The sequence below is a fragment of the Leptidea sinapis genome, chromosome Z, assembly GCF_905404315.1.
Source record: "Leptidea sinapis chromosome Z, ilLepSina1.1, whole genome shotgun sequence".
NCBI classification, from domain to species: Eukaryota; Metazoa; Arthropoda; class Insecta; order Lepidoptera; family Pieridae; genus Leptidea; species Leptidea sinapis.
The window spans coordinates 13,343,169-13,362,764 of NC_066312.1; the positions used below are offsets into that span (position 1 = coordinate 13,343,169).

At 35.0% G+C, this 19,596-nt stretch overlaps 1 protein-coding gene across 2 annotated transcripts in view; it reads right to left on the minus strand.

Moving 5' to 3' along the window:
* LOC126978930 (membrane-bound transcription factor site-1 protease) overlaps window positions 1-18,014 on the minus strand; it is a 29,817-nt gene extending 11,803 nt beyond the window's left edge. The window contains exons 1-12 of one of the 2 annotated variants that reach the window (XM_050828058.1): window positions 17,466-18,014; window positions 15,943-16,098; window positions 15,308-15,400; window positions 14,018-14,114; window positions 12,886-13,106; window positions 10,992-11,132; window positions 10,711-10,869; window positions 9,739-9,826; window positions 6,852-7,033; window positions 3,947-4,111; window positions 2,623-2,772; window positions 1,727-1,809 (exon numbers count right to left, since the gene is read on the minus strand). In XM_050828058.1, the coding sequence (XP_050684015.1) occupies window positions 1,727-1,809; window positions 2,623-2,772; window positions 3,947-4,111; window positions 6,852-7,033; window positions 9,739-9,826; window positions 10,711-10,869; window positions 10,992-11,132; window positions 12,886-13,106; window positions 14,018-14,114; window positions 15,308-15,400; window positions 15,943-16,098; window positions 17,466-17,717 (1,787 nt within the window). In that variant the 5' untranslated portion in view covers window positions 17,718-18,014. Of the gene's footprint in view, window positions 1-1,726; window positions 1,810-2,622; window positions 2,773-3,946; window positions 4,112-6,851; window positions 7,034-9,738; window positions 9,827-10,710; window positions 10,870-10,991; window positions 11,133-12,885; window positions 13,107-14,017; window positions 14,115-15,307; window positions 15,401-15,942; window positions 16,123-17,465 lie in introns of both variants that reach the window. The other variant, XM_050828057.1, reaches the window with a different exon arrangement.
* Between the last annotated feature and the right edge of the window lie 1,582 nt (window positions 18,015-19,596).

Genomic DNA, 19,596 nt, shown 5'->3' on the forward strand with positions numbered 1-19,596 from the left:
TCCTTGGGCGCGTTAGGGAAAAAATATTACAGTTAATTGTAACGAAGTGCGCGCACACCTACACGCAAATTCGACACCGTGACGTTAGCTGGTCAACTAAACCATTTGTATCAAACTTTAACTACCAAGCCTCTTATAGCTCATATGTTTACTGAGCCGCAACCAATGGATAAGAATTTCAATATATCGTTTCAATATATATATAAGTTTAAAAAAATCTCTCTAAATGTAAAAAATAATTTAATTATATTAATTAATACGTTATTTAACTGAATAAAGTGTCAAAATAAGATTTTAATTGGTTGTATTTAATATCTTCTTTATTACAATATTGTTGTTTCTACAAACGTAAAATAGAACGAGGAAATTTTTTTAACAATTTTTGTCCTATTACGCTTAAATTGAAGAATATATTCGTTCGTGCGTACATTAGTACACACATATTTTATAATTGAGGACAAAAACTAAAGTTACCATATAGGAAATAGACTAGACTAGATATTTTCTATTTACTTTCTTTTACCATAGTCTAAAGGCCTTAAAAATTCAGTAAAAATAGAAGTATCAATAAATTTCACCCTCCAAAAAAAAACTTAAAAGTAAAGGCATGAACATAATTATGTATAGGTAACAGCAATAGAAGTATTTCCAAATTATTAAATAAAAATCAGTAAACGGCCTTATAAATGATTAACATACGTGAAAATCTTTTCGTGTACTCACTAATGTGAGCCTAAATATTTGTTTAATTTCCCATTACGTTACAACGCTATGCAATTGCAATCATATACGCTGTAGTTGAGTAAAGTGCAAATTCAACCGAGACTTTACTATGAAAGTATAGATACGTAACTACTACAACAACTGTATACCTAAACGCACACTGCGAAACAATCGCCTAAAACCACACCCCAACATCCACATAATATAATTGTTACAGAATTCACGATTTTATCTAACCAACTATTTCGAAACAAAAGATAAAATAAAAATAGATAAAGTTAGTGAAGGTGTAATAAATATTTGTGATGCTTTAATAAATAAGGGAAATATTATAAAATGAACGAGTAACATACAACCAAACCCAAGAAACTACACAGTGTAAACGTAAAAATCAAAACTTATTTTGAAACGATTTCATCAATTTCATGCGCCTAGCGGTTGACCAATTAAAACCGTAGCGCATCACAACTCACAACTCGAACGAATTTTACGGTTGAAGTATAATACAACCGTGAAATTCGTCCCTATTACAAATAACACAAAGTTGAAATTCTGTTACTCTCTGTTTCGTGAAATTTCTAGATCATTCTCGTATTTGTTCGCATGTCTCAGGGACATTATGTTTTATATTAAGGAGGTATTTCCGGAACTGCGTGCCTATTAATAAGAGAGTGTTAGGCTGCGTATAAATTTCATGCAACATCCGCGCGAGCCCTTGTTCGACCCACTAGACAGGCCAGTTCATTCTTGTACACCATGAGCAATAACTTTTAAAATTTGTAGCACCTGGAGACTTCCATACAATCCTGCACAATCTTTTTCGAGTATTGAAATTGTTAACTGTCCATTTGTACGTATTCGCCGCGCAAGCCAATTTCGTGAATTCACCAAAACTATATGAGCGTCCCAACTGCGCGATAGAAACACGCGCGCGCCTGTACTTTGCCACGCCTAATTTTGTACGCACCTTCAGAATCGCAACATTAACAATTGGAACACTCACCGTATGGGTAACATAAGGCTTGTGTTTCTTGTCTTCTGTTGAAAACTTTCGTCGAAACTCTCAACTGTGATATTGACGTGGCCCTGGATAAATTAAAAACAAAGTTAATTAACCTAAATTCTTAACACACATATTTAAAATATATGAAACATTTTAACCAGTTGCAAGGCTGGTTAAAATGTTTAGTATTTCTAATAACTTTATCGATCGTCGAAAAATATTTAAAAAGAACAATGGTCTCGTTCAACGCGTTAATATTTATTTATTTGTAAAACGAGTCGATTCGGGTTGTTTGATAAATAAACTCCCACCAGTATGTTGAATATTTGTCGATATAACAAAGTTATTTTTTTTTTGTCGATGAAAAAAAAAAGCCCGCTGAGTTTGTTGCGCCCATTCTTCTCAGGTTTGAGGCATTCGTTTTGGAATGTGTGGTAGTTTTTGACTTTCAATACGTGATGTCACATCCTATTTATTAATAAAAATATTTGAATTTGTCGAAAAGTGATTAACCAAAAAATAATAATTTTTATGTTTTTAAAAGTGATAACCCTCACTTCTAGGATTAATAGGAACCCGCGACCTCTCGGTTTCCGTCCGAACTCTCTTACCAACACTGATACAAGCGACGCATGGATCGTAAGTTTTTGTATGTCTGGTTCAACTCTCATGTTAGAGTTGACCCGAGAGGTCGCGGGTTCGAGTTCCGCATTGTTCATAAATTTTGGTTACAAATATAATTTATATAATAATTAAACCCAGAAGTGAGTGATACCACTTTATAAATAACAGATTGTTAATAATATTAATTATCAATGATTTCTGAGGATGAATGATGAGGAATGAAAAAACATGGAGTAGTGATCATATATAAATTTTCGTTAAAAATAACTTACTTCAACAACGCCGTCAAAGTCAGCTCCAGTTTCTTGAACACTGAAGCTGAGTGCCATCCAGCCAGAATAGGGCCATATCACGTCAATATGAGTGGCAGATACTGAGAGGATCAACCCGTTCGGAAGGTGTGGGTGCCAGGTTACGCTTTTCTGAAAAAAAAAGTGGATGTGTACTTATGTAAGTAAGTATGCAAGGAGTTATAAGCACTAAAAAGTATATAAATAATTACGTATTTTTATACAATATAATTAATTAATCTAATTCTAGTTACGATTGGCCGCGACCCGCTCTAGCCTCTCGCCTCCTCACAACTCAAGCACATCTCACCCATAACTATGTATGTAGTTACAAACCTATCTTGGATGACACCGACTCCCAAAAATTACAATATTCGTAATTAGAATTAGATTAATTAATTAGATTGTATAAAAATACGCAATTATATACTTTTTAGTGCATATTATATCGATTGTTTTGGAATAGTGTTTTCCAATTCGGTTGTTTTTTGTTAATTTATTTTTTATTTTTTGAATATTACTGAATTTGAAGTACCCTTTACTAACAATTTGTCTAAATATGTGTATAAATAGAAGGCCGAGTATCGTTAATTTGCCTTTCCTAAGAATTGAAGAGTTCCGTTACTTTGTCATGGATTCCGTAATGAGAACCTAACCAAACTCTCACCAAACTATCTTTGAAGTATATCCATTCCAATAAAAAAAGAATAATCGAAATCGGTTGGCGCGATATTGAGTTATTCGTAAATTTATCATCCACTTTGATATACGTATGTATCGCAAATTTAAGACTCTTATGGTTTTCTCATGGATGCCACTGTCAGATCTGGACCAAAATACAATGGGACCACACGGGAAGCACCAGCTTTGAAATAAAAAAGAATTATCAAAATCGGTTCACCCAGTTGAAAGTTTTGAGGTAACAAACATAAAAAAAAACATACCGACGAATTGAGAACCTCCTCCTTTTTTGACGTCGGTCAAAAATATTATTATACCGCATAATTTAGTTAAATAACGTGTATTTAAACATGAAAATTTGATTATTATAAATAAAAATTTATACGTCTAAGATAGACTGTGACAGCTGTGAAAACGTAGAAAAATTGAGGTGGACAGTTAGCCTCTATTTTGAGCAATGCACGCACACTAACATAAAGTGACATACAAACCGCGACTGTAAGACGTAGCTTGTCACGCATACTAAAGTAATAAATCTGGCTTTCATAGGTGGTCTAGCACCAAGAGGCTCTATCTAGGCGTATAAATTATCTAAGGCTACAAGCATACTTTTGCTAACACTTACCACATTTCCAGCTACTCCTAGGCCATTTATAATAGTAACGTTTGCGATAGTGGGTTGTGCGCTGTAGTAAAGCGGCTGAGTACAATACGGCCACATGTACTGGCATTCGGTTAGATCGATGTAGGGCGGGCTCAGGGTGACTTGTGGCTCGTAATCTCTCAGAAACTGTCGATAAAACAAACATTTTAACATGAAATACTCTCAATTTTATCAGGATTAATAAATTTTAAGCAAGTGACTTTTCAATGGATTTAAACGCGTGTAATTGTAACTGTGTTTTTACTTTAGTTTTTTCGTAAAAGTTACATTTTAACTATTAGTTTATTTAACAATCGTTTTCAGGAGGATTCACAGGAGTCGAGATAGTATTTGTCACACTTAGTTGTCATATTATTTTATTTTTATTAATTTTCATTACTATTTGTTGCCTCGGAGGTGGTGTTTCCTGTAGATAGATGTTTTTGGCAAAATTTATGACAGCGTCAACCGCAGTCTCTCTGAAAAGGTGCTCTGGAAAGTTCACGAAACGTCGGGTTTTTTAAAATTCTTTTTTGCGTAACGTAAAATGTTACTCAAAACCTAATGTAAAAACGCAGTTACAGTTACACGCGTTTTAATCCTTTAAAAAGTGTTTCAAAGAAAAATACTAGGATTATTATTACCAAAAATTTTGATTATTGAGTAAATTTATTATTTAGGGTTATATTTCACCGGGATTTCACCACCACGGTGGCGCAACCAATGACGCTACCTAACTAGACCATAAGCTACCAAACTAGTCACCATACAGACACCAGACTCATGACGCGTCCGAGCTGGTCGCGCCGCCAATTCATTGCGCATCCATGATTTCATTTTCATACATTTTATGACCACATACAACGCAGAGTTGCTTAAATTTTCGGGGATAAGTTCTTACCAATTTGATCACTTGGCGTTCCGTACAGCCGTCACATCACTATCTGTATTCTATCGTATTTATCACAGAGCGTTCTGAAGATCAAGATTCGCACCACACGGCACAAACAGTGTGGTTTTAAGAAGCGCTATTCCACGTGAAATCAAAGTGTGGAAATGAGCTTTATGTGTGTTGTTTCGCATGTTGATACAACAAGGAAACTTCCAAAAAAGCACAAACACCTATAGATAGCGAGCGAGTTGAATGCAGTCGGGCCCGGGGTAAACAGCGGAAGTATCTCCCCCCGCTCTCCGCTCAACTCAACTCGCGCGCCTGCATTTGTAGTGTTGTGCCTTCATTGACGTTACCGTTATCGTACGCTTTCCGTATTATTGCATTAATAGTGATATTGTTAAGATTATAATAATGACTAATTAAATTCCAACAGAATCCGTTCCAAAAAAAAACGAGATTTAATTCATCGCCGAGCACGAGAATGGCGTAAATGTTTTAGACATGAGTATTAAAAAAAGGCAGGACAAAAAATTTGAGATTTAATTATCAGATATTATTATTAAAATGATGATAAAATTAATAAAATAATAATAGCATTATTTTAACCTAGTGTAAAATGGTAAACTTAAAGCATTGTTTAAATTTATCGACACACTCCTGATAATGGTAATGAATTATAATTAGGTCACATCACTATCGCATTACTGAACTCTGCATTCAACTCGCGCGTTATCTGTACTTATTACCGCCCAATGTTAACTTTGGGTTCATATCAGAGAATCATAATGCATCCACTTAAAAGATAACGAATACAATACATAAAATTGATCGGGCTAACGCGCCTTTGCTTTCCTAACCAAAACAAAAAAAAAACAAATCAGTAGGTAGATATGTATGTACCTAGGTATTGCTAGATATAAAGAAATACTGAATATAATCAATTTTATGGTATTACAATTATTTGTTATTGTATTAACCACAGTTGATGCATAAAGAAATTCATTATTAAGAGGAACCACTCGTTCTCAGTATACTTTTACGTTTGGCTAAATTTATAAATATATTTTTGAACCCTTATTATAATTTAATTAAGATTTAATTTAAAATACAAAATTGATAATAATAAATACATGCAGCAATGTTTATAAAGTAGAAATATCGTATCTATACAGGTGTCCCAAACTTCAACGTCAAGCCGAAACAGGATGATAGGCTAGAAGGTAATCATCATCATCAGAAAAATAAGAAAAAATCCATAACATGCTTTTTAGAACTTATGGGCACTAAGCAATAAAATGAGACATTCTCCATTTTTTAACCATTTTTTGGTTATTGTTCTTAATGTTTTTTTTTTATTTTTTCCAATTTAAAACGTGTCACCTTATCCTGAAATAACGTATCTTTAATCACAATTAAAAATAATAATATTAACAACAGTTAATAAAATAAAAATTATACCACAATCCATATGTCTCATCATTATGCAGTAAAATAAAGGACGACCAAAGAGTTTATGCGAATACAAACCATTTAAGCTCAGTAAACTGCATTCGCATAACATTGGATTACTTCAAGTTTTTTTATTTTTTCCCATTTTTTTTTTAAATATTAACCCAACAAGTGTTGTAATTTTACCCTTTTGAATCCTGGTTAAATGCGCCAACTCTTGATGGCTGGCTAAGGCACTCCCATTTATTTTTTTTCAGGGGGCTCTATAATTAATATATAGTATATATCGAAAGTGGAGATATTGTGAGAATGTAGAATTCATTGTTCGGCAAAAAGTGTTATTTCTAAGAAAATTTGGGGAAATTGTATTATTATTTTTGATTGTGGTTAAAGATTTGTAATAAAACTGTGAGTTGTAATAATTGTATTATAAATAAAAAGGCCAAATGTGTATTTAAAGGAAGCTCGCTTGAGTTAATTTTTATTAGACTGAAATATAACCAAAACTCCTGGGGTAGTTAAGCTCTAGGGCAAAAAACACACCTGATACGCGCTGATAAGGTCTAATTTCCCGTGTCCTTGCTCGAACATATTCGGTCCTTGCAAACGTCTGGCAGTTACACACAGCGCTTGTTTGACCGAAGCTGGTGTTAAGTTCTGGCGCGGAACCCCACTTGCCAACAGCGCAATCGCACCCGCAACTACAGGCGATGCCACTGACGTACCTGTAAGATAATTTATACGTTTAGTTACAGCCTCTTGCTCTTAGACAACTGATGGAAACAGGCCAGGTTTATTACTTTAGTGTGCGTGTGAAGCTACGTCTTACACTTGTGATTTAATCAAGAATGTGAATATACTCAAGTTAAAAAAAATTCCTTATCAGCCGAAACAAACACGACATCTAAAGGAGGAAACATTTGTGTTTTTGTATGTATGTTTGTAATGTTTTCAAACAAAAACTACAGGACCAATTTCAAAATATCTCTCTGCATCTTCACTGAGTGACATAGGCAATATTTAATTAAAAAAAATAGGGATAGTGGATGGGGATAATAAAAATGCAATAACATAACCCAAGGTGTGAAAACATTAGTCATAAAAAATCTATCATCGCGTGCGCTGGGGAAACTATTGATGTTAGCACAAAAATATGTTCTACAGCATTATAGAAAGTAGCAATATCAACAAAAAAGTCTGCGAAACCATATGTCCAGCTACTAGTTATGCTACTATAACTGTTTTTTTACATTGCTTGTGTGCTGGCAATATTTAAACGATATTATTCTTACCTCTGTATAAATCCTTATAAATCCGTTAAATTATATTTAATTAAAACCCGTTTCAAAACTTGTAAATACTTTTTAAAATCGGAAATTCCATTCAAATGATATAAAGAACTTAAAAATGTCAATCTAAAGAAAATAATGCAATAATAAAATAATGCGGTGTGGGTGTAGCCCCGCGCAGCGTAGCGGGTGACGCTGCGGGGGTGGGGGGAAATCGGAACGGATATATATATGTACGATTATGAATGTAAGTGTGTATCTAATAATCTGAAAGGAAGTAATTAAAAATTAATAAAACTAAGTAAAACAAAACTTTTATGTTAACAAAAATCTATAGTCCGATTTAGTAGACTTTCCACTACAACGAAATCGGTATCTACGAGAGTGAGATCGTGGGGCATTGCTAGTCACTAAATAAGCATCTTTTCACAATCGGCGTAACGGACAACTCTAAGTGCAGCGGTTGTCTGGCTGAGGACGAAACCGTCACTCACGTAATACTCAAATGTGCAATGGTAGCCAACCAACGGGCAAAAACGTTAGTAAATACGAGGTTGCCCGGACCAGTAACTGGCCAACACTGCACGAAAAAAGGATCCAACTTATTGGTTTAATTTAGAAAATAGGACCCCCTTATACCATAACATAGCAAAGCTGAACAAAGCTACGCGTCAGTTACAACAGGGGTTAACGCAAAAAAAATTATAAGAGGACCGTCATTTCAAGCATACATACAAGCATACCTGTATAGTTAAAGCAGCATACATTGCCTGTATGTATGCTGCTTATACAGGTATAGTTAATGCAAAAGGCATACAGGCACACCTTTATAGTTATTAAATCAGAAGACATGCAGGCATACCTGTATAGTTAAAGCAGAAGACATACAGATATACCTGTATAGTTAAAGCAGAAGACACACAGGCATACCTGTATAGTTAAAGCAGAAGACATACAGGCATACCTGTATAGTTAAAGCAAAAGACATACAGGCATACCTGTATAGTTAAAGCAGAAGACATACAGGCATACCTGTATAGTTAAAGCAGAAGACATACAGGCATACGTATATAGTTAAAGCAGAAGACATACAGGCATACCTGTATTGTTAAAGCAGAAGACATACAGGCATACCTGTATAGTTAAAGCAGAAGACATGCAGATATACCTGTATAGTTAAAGCAGAAGACATACAGGCATACCTGTATAGTTAAAGCAGAAGACATACAGGCATACCTGTATTGTTAAAGCAGAAGACATACAGGCATACCTGTATTGTTAAAGCAGGAGACATACAGGCAAACCTGTATAGTTAAAGCAGGAGACATACAGGCATACCTGTATTGTTAAAGCAGAAGACATACAGGCATACCTGTTTGTTAATGCAAAAGACATATAGGCATACCTGTATAGTTAAAAGAGACCATGAATTTGTTGTCTCAATTTGTTAAAGTTATTAAATGAGTCATTTCTTACAATATAAACAGACAGAATCTTTTTTATAAATTGGTTTTCTGGTTTAAGTATCGTGTAAATTCCACTGGTGTTGCAAGACAGTGTGGGCGACGGTGATCACTTAACGACAGTTAACCCGTACCCTCGATTCTCCTGCTTTTTCATAAAAATGCTCCTTAAACATTATTGTGTTTTGATTCGAAGGGCGCCGAAGAATTACTGGGCAAATAAGACTTAACATCTTATGTCTCAAGATGACGAGTGCAATTGTCTGAGAACCGCTCAGAATTTTTGGGTTTTTCAAGAATTCTGTATAATTATTCCCATTATTTTGTTATTATTATTAAATTTATTCCATTCACGCTTAGGTTATGTATAATATTTTTTGTGTTGTAAATGTCGTTGTCAGTACTTCCTTATGGCTATAGCAATATTTCCCATGGTTTTCTTCTTGTTCTATGATGTATTGGTGACTTCGTGATCATTCGTGACAGTCAAGAACGTTGAGCACACGAAGCGAGTACGAAGACTCCGAATCCTATCTCTCAAGTTGGACTAAACTGCATTCGACGAATTAATCCCCATTAAAATCCGTTCATCAGTTTAGGAGTCTAACGCGGACAAACAAAGTGTCACATAATTTTTATATATTAAGACTAGGAAGGTAGAGAGTAGAGACAAGTTACCGCTTAGTGAACGACAGCCACCATTGATACTCGATCCGCGAACCGCACTCCCATAGGTTACTATATCTGGCTTCATACGCCCGTAGCCCTGTGAAAAAATACACGATTTATATTATTAAATTCCAAAGTAGTTTGCAACAAACATAGTCACAATAGATAACATATACAGATGGTGAGGTTAGGTTTGTGATCTGTTGTAACACTACGGATAATGTTACACACACATCCAAATGGTGAGAATAATTTATATTATGTTGTATAGGTCACTCCAAGTGAACGTCACACATCCATACGGTAAGGATAACTTATTTTATGGTGTTTAGAGTAGTTCGGATGAAGACCACACTTACAAACGGTGGGGATATTTTATATTATTTTGTGATGTGTAGTGCACTCCGGATAAGGCTACACATTCAAATTGTGACGTGATGATAATTTATTTAGTGGTCTGTAGTGAGCTACCAATGATAGGTCAGACATGCAGATGGTAAGGATATTAGTAACACTACCGATGATGTAACAAACACATCCAATTGCAGAGAATAATTTATATTATGTTATATAGATCACTCAAGGTGGAGGTCACACATCCAAGGTAAGGATACTTTATTTTATGGTGCTTAGAACAGAACGCCACACTTACAAATGTGAGTGAGGATGGTTTATTTTGTGATGTGCAGAACACACCGGATCAAGTCCACATATCCTAATGGTGAGAATATTTATTTTGTATTGTATAGATCACTCAAGGTGGAGGTCACACATCCAAGGTGAGGATTACAAATGTGAGTGAGGATGGTTTATTTTGTGGTGTTAAGAGCCGAACGTGAGAGTAATTATTTTCTGGTGTGTCAGTAATCAGAATGAAAGACACATATCTGAATCCGTGGGTATTTGTAATTTTTCAGCGTATAACGTTTGAACTTTCATAAAATGGTAAGTACTGCTTAGAAAGTTAAGAATAATTCTTACGTTAGGCAATTCCCACGTCGTCATACCCCTTGAAGAAAATTTAGCAATACGATCATCAAACCCTATGCCCCCCACACCGATAACGTCCATCTGATCCGCTGGATTATTGAGCGTCCCGTAAAGTGGACCGTCGTTTCCAATCGCAGAGACCATTATTACCTGGAAAATTATTCGGAATAATTTTAATAAATGTACAACATTCAATTTATGATACAAAGAAAAATACTTATAAGATTTATAGCAGCAAATTTTTTTTTAATCAAGCCATACTGTAAACTCACTTTATTTGCCGTAAGTTCCCATACTTTATCCACAAATGGATGATCCATAAAGTCTGGCCCACCGATGCTAAGGTTCAGAACATCGATTTTTTTCATTATGGCGTAGTTAAATGCATCCAAAAACCATGATGTGTATGAAACCTACAAAATTATAATCAGGTGATAAAAATACAATTATTCGCTATAATAGAAACGTCTTGGTTTAACAATAGCTATGAATTAACCGTAAATAGCTAAGGCTGGGTTGCATCATATTAGCAGTTATAGTTAAGGTTTTAGTCAAATTTAACATTAACAGTAACGATGACTTTTACATAGACTGTCGCATGTGTTGCACTATCGTATTCCTTGGTATATTTAAAATTAAAATGTGAAATATCAAATATTTATCTGAAACTTTTGACAGGTCGCTATTAACATTAACAATAGCTTAAACGAAGACTGGACGGTGACTGTTAACACTAAAAGTCATGACATCATCCAAAAATTTTCAAATTGTGCAAATTATTTTTATCTTAACCGGTACTTTAACATGTTTGTTATTGCTAAAGTTAGTTTGTGCAATAAGTCAACACCATTGCTCGTACTGTTCCAATATGCGTCTTCCACTGGCGAATTTTTGAGGCAAGGAAACGTATATCGCTTGCAATTTCGCATGCTCTAAGACTAATCGATGTCATTGTTCAGCTCTGCACCCGCAGATAGGTACAAGCTCCGCGTCTATATTGGCTATAAGCGCAAAGGAAAGACAAACTGCATGCGATAGGCGCATACCTAAAAAACTGACGAAATAAGCAACACAATTACCTCATTACACAAAAAGTGCTTGCACACTTAACGGGAGAAAAGGCACCGCTATGTTCTAGACGAAAATAAATAATAGCCGAACGCAAAATGTAGGTACATAAATCACACTCGCGTATGAGGAAGATCTTTTAGAAATTCACTTTATTGATCAAGTAGGAAGTCTCTAATGTTCTCTAAGGCTGAGATCTATAGAGCGCACTTAAACTTTGCTCAGACTTTAATTACCTAAAACTTAGCTGAGTGTAATCTTAGCATAATCTTTAATTTCGTTTTTATAGTCATTTCACACCTGAAATTATGCTGAGCTTGAGGTAAGACAGCCCAATGCAAAAGTCAAGTTCGAGTTTTATCACTTTCAGCTAAGTTTTACGTAAGTAAAGTCTAAGTATGATCCCAGCGTAAGTTCTATGGCATAAAAGTATATACTCAGCTTAAGAGTAACAAGTACTTTTTCGCATCGTATTTGTAAGAAATTTGTATCATTTTATAGGAAAAGACAAATGGTAGAAAGTAATGCTACAAATTATTACGTAATTTTATCAGAATATTTGTACATTCCATTGGTAGGCAATTACATTGTCACTGATTCAGGTATTTTTGAAAATACCAGTTGATTTTATTTCGCATTTAAGATGATCTTCGCATCGCATTTGTAAGAAATTTTGTGTCATTTTATAGAAAAAGACAAGTGCTAGAAAATAACGTTACAAATTATTATTAATTTTATCAGAATATTTGTACATTCCATTGGTAGGCAATTATATTGTCACTGATTCAGGTATTTTTGTAAATACCTGTTGATTTTATTTCGCATTTAAGATGATCTTCGCATCGCATTTGTAAGAAATTTTGTGTCATTTTATAGGACGAGACAAATGGTAGAAAATAACGTTACAAATTATTACGTAATTTTATCAGAATATTTGTACATTCCATTGGTAGGCAATTATATTGTCACTGAGTCAGGTATTTTTAAAAGTACCATTTGACTTTAATTTGCATGTATGATTATCTTTTCTTAAATTAACTAGAACCGCACTGTATATAATGCCATGCATCTAGATAATTAAAAAAACATATAACAAACCTGATTATCAGTAAATACTCGGAATATGTACAAGTCAGAATCGGGTGCGAAGCCCAGACAGTCTGCACGGGAAGCAATGACACCAGCAACGAAAGTGCCATGCCCCAAGGCATCGTCCAAAGTCTTTTCACCAGTCCAATCCGTGCGTTCCCGAATCCGGCCAAAATGCGAATGATCTCGAGATAGCCCCGTATCAAATACCGCTACTCTTATCCCTTCTCCTGAAATAATACAGCAATTTTAAATACGTTAATAATCCTCAAAGAGAAACAAAATAGTGTATTACCATAACGAACATTTTTAGGACCTATGAGGGCGATAAGGGCGATAAGGGGCGTAAGGGTCACCCATTTTTAATGGAAGATTGATATTTGTCCTGCAAACGAGCGTAACATACGGGCCACCTGATGGTATGTGATCTTGTTACAGAGGAATCACAAGAGCGTTGGCCTCATAAAGCGTTTAATTAACGTAGGTGCGTATGAATTCGAAAACCGAAAACACAGCAGAACGTGGGGGGCGAGGATCGAAGCGGGAGCTTCGTGGTAAGAGTCAACGGTTCGACCAATTGCGCCATCGACGCTTGCTACACTGATGTTAAGTGATCACCGCAGCTCATATCCTGTAGACCTAGAGGAATCATAACAGCATTGCCAAACTTATATAGCGTCGAAAAAACGCACATTATGTGAATTCGAAAACCGAAAAGACAAATGTACAGGCGAGTTTTGAACCGAAGCCACCGAGGTAGAAAGCGGTTAGGTTGCGCCACAAACGCATAATATATGTTAAGACGACGCAAATTAAAATGAACTTCTATAACTATAAACCGCAATATGGTGGTTGAAGTTGAACAAAACTGAAAACCGAATAATAAGTTTTCTTAAAGTTCGAGGAGGAAATACAGTCTTACTTTCACAATACATTCCTCTGTAATATGTATGTACTTCATTCCATAATTTGTTTATAAAGCATTATAAACGAACATACCATATCCATATAGTATTTCCGGTTATGAAGCGTCATAAGTACTTGTTATTATCTCTGAGTTTTAGTTAGAAACCTATAAACATTATATAATAATATATTAAACATGCTTTACTATATTGTAATAAAGCATAAGATTGTATACCTGTAACTCCGAGTGACCAGAGAACATCTGCCTTCAATACTGAAGTAATCTGACGAGGTACTGTTCTCAGCAGCTTCCGAGATGAGAAGCTTTCATTCTGTAATAACTTTATTACTTAGAACATCAAAAGTACAATTTAATTTTTATTTTTGATTTACGACATAACTTTTTTGTTAATATGACAGCCAATTGGCAATGAAATATCATTTAATATAAAAAAACTTAATTTAAATTTAATTATTACTGTCATGGGGCGTTCAGGTAGATGCTCTTGGGCGTCACGGGTTATCCTGCCTAAAATCGGCAGGCCGTATCAGTCGTCACGCCAGCATTAATGAAGTATACGAAGGGCATTTACCGCTCTTAATATAAAAGCTGTTTTATATACCAGCTGTTTTAGAGCCAAATGGATTTTACCCGCCGCGATATTAAGCGTCCTGATGGAATGAGGCGAATGGAAAGAATGGCACGAGGAAGGGCGCTGGTGTGGGACGCGACTTGCGTCGACACTCTGGCTCCTTCTCATGTCCAAGTTAAGTCAGTTGGTGCTGGGGCTGCTGCTTCGACTGCCGAAGACAGCAAGATTCGGAAATATATCGGTCTCAGTAAGTCCTACATCTTTGTGCCATTTGGTCTCGACACACTTGTGTCTCTTTTTTTTCATTAAAAATATAATTACAAAGCCTTTTCATTTAATAGCCTGAGGGCGGTCGCTCCATTCCTAAGTCTGTTGTATAATTGAAAATCATTTACGTTATAATAACCTTTACCACACAAACGTTTTTTAACAATTCTGGGACCATGTTGTAAACGCATAATCATCAGTCAAAAAAAGACCTACTAACTCGACTGGAGCGCGGAGAATGTACAAAGTACTATCTTCGCGCCTCAATAAAGATACTGGAAACCCAAGCGCTATTTCGGGCAACGGATCAGCCTAGCTATCCAACACAGAAATGCTGCCAGTATTATTTGTATGCTTCCACGTAATGATAGTTTTATTTTTATGTAGTCATAGTATTGTAAATATAGTCAGCAGATTTGTTTTGTTTGAATAAATAACTAATACTTATTATTACATATTTAAATATACAAATAAAATTTGAAAAAAAAATGAATGATGTGGACCTCTAACCAACTGAGCAATAGCCTCACTTCTAGGATTAATACTCAAATTTTATTTGTGTATTATTCCTTGAAGTCACCTATCGCTTTAAAAACATAACATATTAATATTTAAATATTATTATATTCTGTGCAATGTTATGACAACAATTGTTTATTACTCACCTCCCTTAACTTTCTCAATGAATGTAATGCTCTTGCTCGGTGATGATAGTTCCTCCAACCGTTATATAGACAGTCTGAAGAATCACAATCATCCTATAGTAACAAAAAGAATGCCTGTTTAGAACCCACACCTCATAAAAGGCATTTATTTTCTCAAAATTGATTCCTTTAGAAATCTTCTTTGGTGTCATTTCTATATACTAGACACTACTACCGCTTAAGCAACAAATGGCGCTCTGAGAGAAGAAGCGTTGCAAGAAACTCTCCCAGCATTCTTTTAAATAAAATATACAATATTGTACTGTCATTGCTATTACAATGAAATAATCATAATGTAGTCCCAGGATGTCGGATTCAGCTATGGAGTAGTAGGATTTACGACAGAGCCATTTCTTAGTAAAACATTTAAATTTATTTATAGATAATGCCTGAATAGTGCCAGCAGAACAGATTTTCTTATAAAAGCTATTATGTATCTTATGAAGCCTACTAAAATTAGTTACAAGCAAACCCTTATTTCTAGTGTTATATACCAAAGAAAAATTCATTTGTAAATCTAACAAAGCCTGGATCTTCTAGTTCCTAGTTAAGGTTCTTGCTCTTGAGGGAAAAATTCATAGAAAATATCAATTTACCTCAGGTATATATTTAATAGTACGCTGAACTTGTCTTTGCACAGTCACTCGACGCACAGCAGGGTGATCACGCAATGCTCCTAGTGCTTCTCTTGCATCAGTATTCAAGAATATAACATCGAAATCACTTGGATATTCTTTTGCAGGGTTCTCACGCTGCAATATTGTCCAATTATTCACCTAAGATTGAAAACATAACAACTTCAAACATTTTAGTAAGATTCATTCAACTACAGGCCTATTTGTATAACATCAGCTCACAGAAATCATGAACCGCCAGTTCTCAAAATATTAGGACCATGCTAGTTTATCAAAGCCCAATATAATTTACCATAGTTGAGTTTCTAGTATATGGGGATTGTCACTGCAAGCAAAACTGTGACGATTAATCTTGGTATAGCCAAAATTGAACAGTTTTCAAAGAGCTTTTCGAAATAGTACACTCAAGGAATTACATGAAGTATGTGATTCTTACTGAAATTCTATTTAAATATAAAGGCTATGTCATAAGGCAGTTAGTTCTTTTCTATTGTGGCTTTTGCAGCAGATCCACCACAATTTACCCAAGTATTTGTATGGTATTGATGAATATTTTTGAGTTACAGTAATGATAATGAATAAAGGGTTTCTTTAAGCAACATACTGATATACTTATAATAGTGTTCAGTGTTACTTTTAATTTTTCTATATTATGTATAATCTGACTAAAACCTAAAAAAGGAGACATGAAGAAATGTGAAACCGACCTGCTTATTAATATTGTTTATTTTTAAATGTTGATCATTTGGCTTGCTACAATATTTATGTAATGATATAAATGATCTTCAAATTATGTTTCAATGATATTAAATTTTTATAACAAAATTAAAGTCTGAAATCAAATATTTTAACTGTTTGATTTGAATCTCTGTTGGTTAGAACTTACTTGAATAAATTGCAAATTAAAATTCAAATAATTTTATTCAAAATAGTCAAAAACCACCACCTGACTATTCAAAATAGACTGCCTCAGACCTGAGAAGAACAGGCGCTAGAAACTCAGCAGGCTTTTTTTTAGTATAAAAATATGGATAACAATGTGACATTGTACAGTAAGCATTTATAATTAAAGACCCTGAGGGTGTTTGCTTAGTTCCCAGTCTGTGGTGTCATTTAGAAAATTGTTTATGCTTTTAACCTTTCCCACACAAATGTTTTTTAACAATTCTTTTAAATTTCGCAACACATTTGTTCTGTACATTTTCGGGGATCATATTGTGGGAGCATATACATCGCCCAGTAAAAGACTTAATCAAGTAGTAGGCATAACAAGTTTTTGTTTGTTCCTCATGTTAACATTATGAATGTCATAGTTGCTTATGTAATGTGCTGTATGTAACATATAGTGTAAGTAATATAAGTATATATACATAAGTTTAATATTGCACCTAAATGAATAAATCATTTTGACTTCTACCAAATATTATGATGAAACAGTATAAAAAGTTTTAACTAAGAAATTATGTTTAAGCAATATTACTTACTCCAGCGTTATTTAATGCAGCAGCTACATAACTTTCTCTGGATTTCTTAGTAAAATAACCCTTATAAGTTATTATATATTCACTTGAAATAATATTTGACTTAAAGTCATATTGCACATTATTCGTTGTTGAGGAGTTACATAAGATAGTACCATCAGCTGCACATTGAGCAAATATAACCATGGCCATAATAAATGATAGCTTAACAATATATTGGAAAGAAAAGACATGATAGAAGTGGGTCCAACCCATTTCTTAGATATAATATTTTAAATTCATCGTCTATATGCTTTATCACAGTTAATTAGGGCTGAAATATTTTTTGTGTGTTTGTTTTATTTCAATTATTGTGTGCTTCTGCAGTATTTTCAGTATTCTTTAGTAATTAGAGTTATATTTTGCAAAATATAAGGAACATAGGCTGATATTTCTAAAATAGCAAATATATTAAGGTCCGATATGCAGTCAATGCCGATAGAATCATATATCTAACATTCATAATTAGAGATTTTACCAATTTACACACAAAATAAACAGAAGTTTTTTATAACAAGAAAACATAAACATAGTAAATACAATATAAATAATTTTTAGGTTAGGCAAGGCTGTCAGACGACAGTGACAATCAACAGTGGTTTGTTTTTTTTTTTATTTAGAGAATTACGTACTCAGCTGAAACCAAAATACAATATCTAAATATTTTTTTCAATATATTCGATTACAAAAAAAACCCCCGTCGGGTTTATGGGCACAAAAATTCTTTACCTTGTGAAAGTCAAATAATCTTTATTCAATTAGGCTTAACTAAGCGCTTTTGAATCGTTACTACAATTGATTTTTTTAATTACTGAATTTACCATGTGTTCGTAAAGAGTTGAGAACTCTCGAGAAACTCGTGAGAAGAATATATAAGAACCTCAACAAACACTATTTTAAATCAAATAGAGTATTTTATAACATAACAAATTAGTTTGTAAGATGCTGCATCCAATATATGAGTCATGTTTAAATAATATTAATTTTTTCATAAAAAGTAATAAAGAATTAAGTATCAAAATAGAAATTATCTTATATTAGATGCATAAGCTTTTAGAGCTTGAACTCGTTGTTTGTGTAAGGATGCTTCGTGAACCAACATGGTCGTGATTACTTTCACAATTAGTAATTGCATCCAACAAATAGAATGATTTATTAAATACAACACTTTTTTTTGAATTGGCACCACAAGCAGCACCCGTTCACGTGTTACGAGTGACCCTGACGGAAACCGTACTGGCAGTCGCTGATCAGGTCAGTCGCTCCTCTAGATATCCCAAGAGCTGGCGGTTGATGATCGACTCCATTACTTTGGAGAAAATGGAGGTAATGGCAATGGGGTGGTAGTTGGACGGATCCGAGCGTACACCTTTCTTAGGGATCGAGTGCACTAAAGCCGCCTTTCATGATTTCTGGACTACGCCTGATGAGTAGGAGAGCCGGAAAATACGGGTAAGGACCGGTGCCAGTTTCAGAGCACATGTCCGCAGGACTATCGGGGGCCGGGGCCCGCTCGATTTATGAATATACAAGGTGAGAAGTGCCTGAAGCACGGCGCCATGCCAGATTTTTACCTGCGGCATGTATGACTCCCACCGCAGAATATGCGGTGGTGGTTCAACTTGGTCATCCAGAGTCGAGTTGGACGCGAAGAGGGAACTCCGGAGATCAGCTTTCTATTTCGCGTCATGGGGCAGCGAGTCATCGTCCCTGTGCAATGTGGCTGGCAGAAGTTTCCTTGTACAGCCTTGGCAAGCAACCAGAACGCCCGAGTACGCGAGGGAAGGTACTTCGCGTCAGCAATAACTCTTTTGAGGGACCTGGAGGCATGATTGTAGTGTTTTTTTAAGTTTGCTGGATTTCACATCCTTAGATACCACATTGACCCAAGTCTGATAGCACTCCTGCTTTCGACGAGAGGCTATTTTTCAGGAGCAGTCAAACCATGTTTGGGATAACACAGCACACAGTACATACTGGGCACAGAGCAGGATGGAATGAAGAGTTCCATACCTTGCAGTACCACATCAGCAACAGCTTCAGCAGCGGCATCTGGATAACCCAGCCAAAAACAGATCTGCCTCCATGGGTGGGA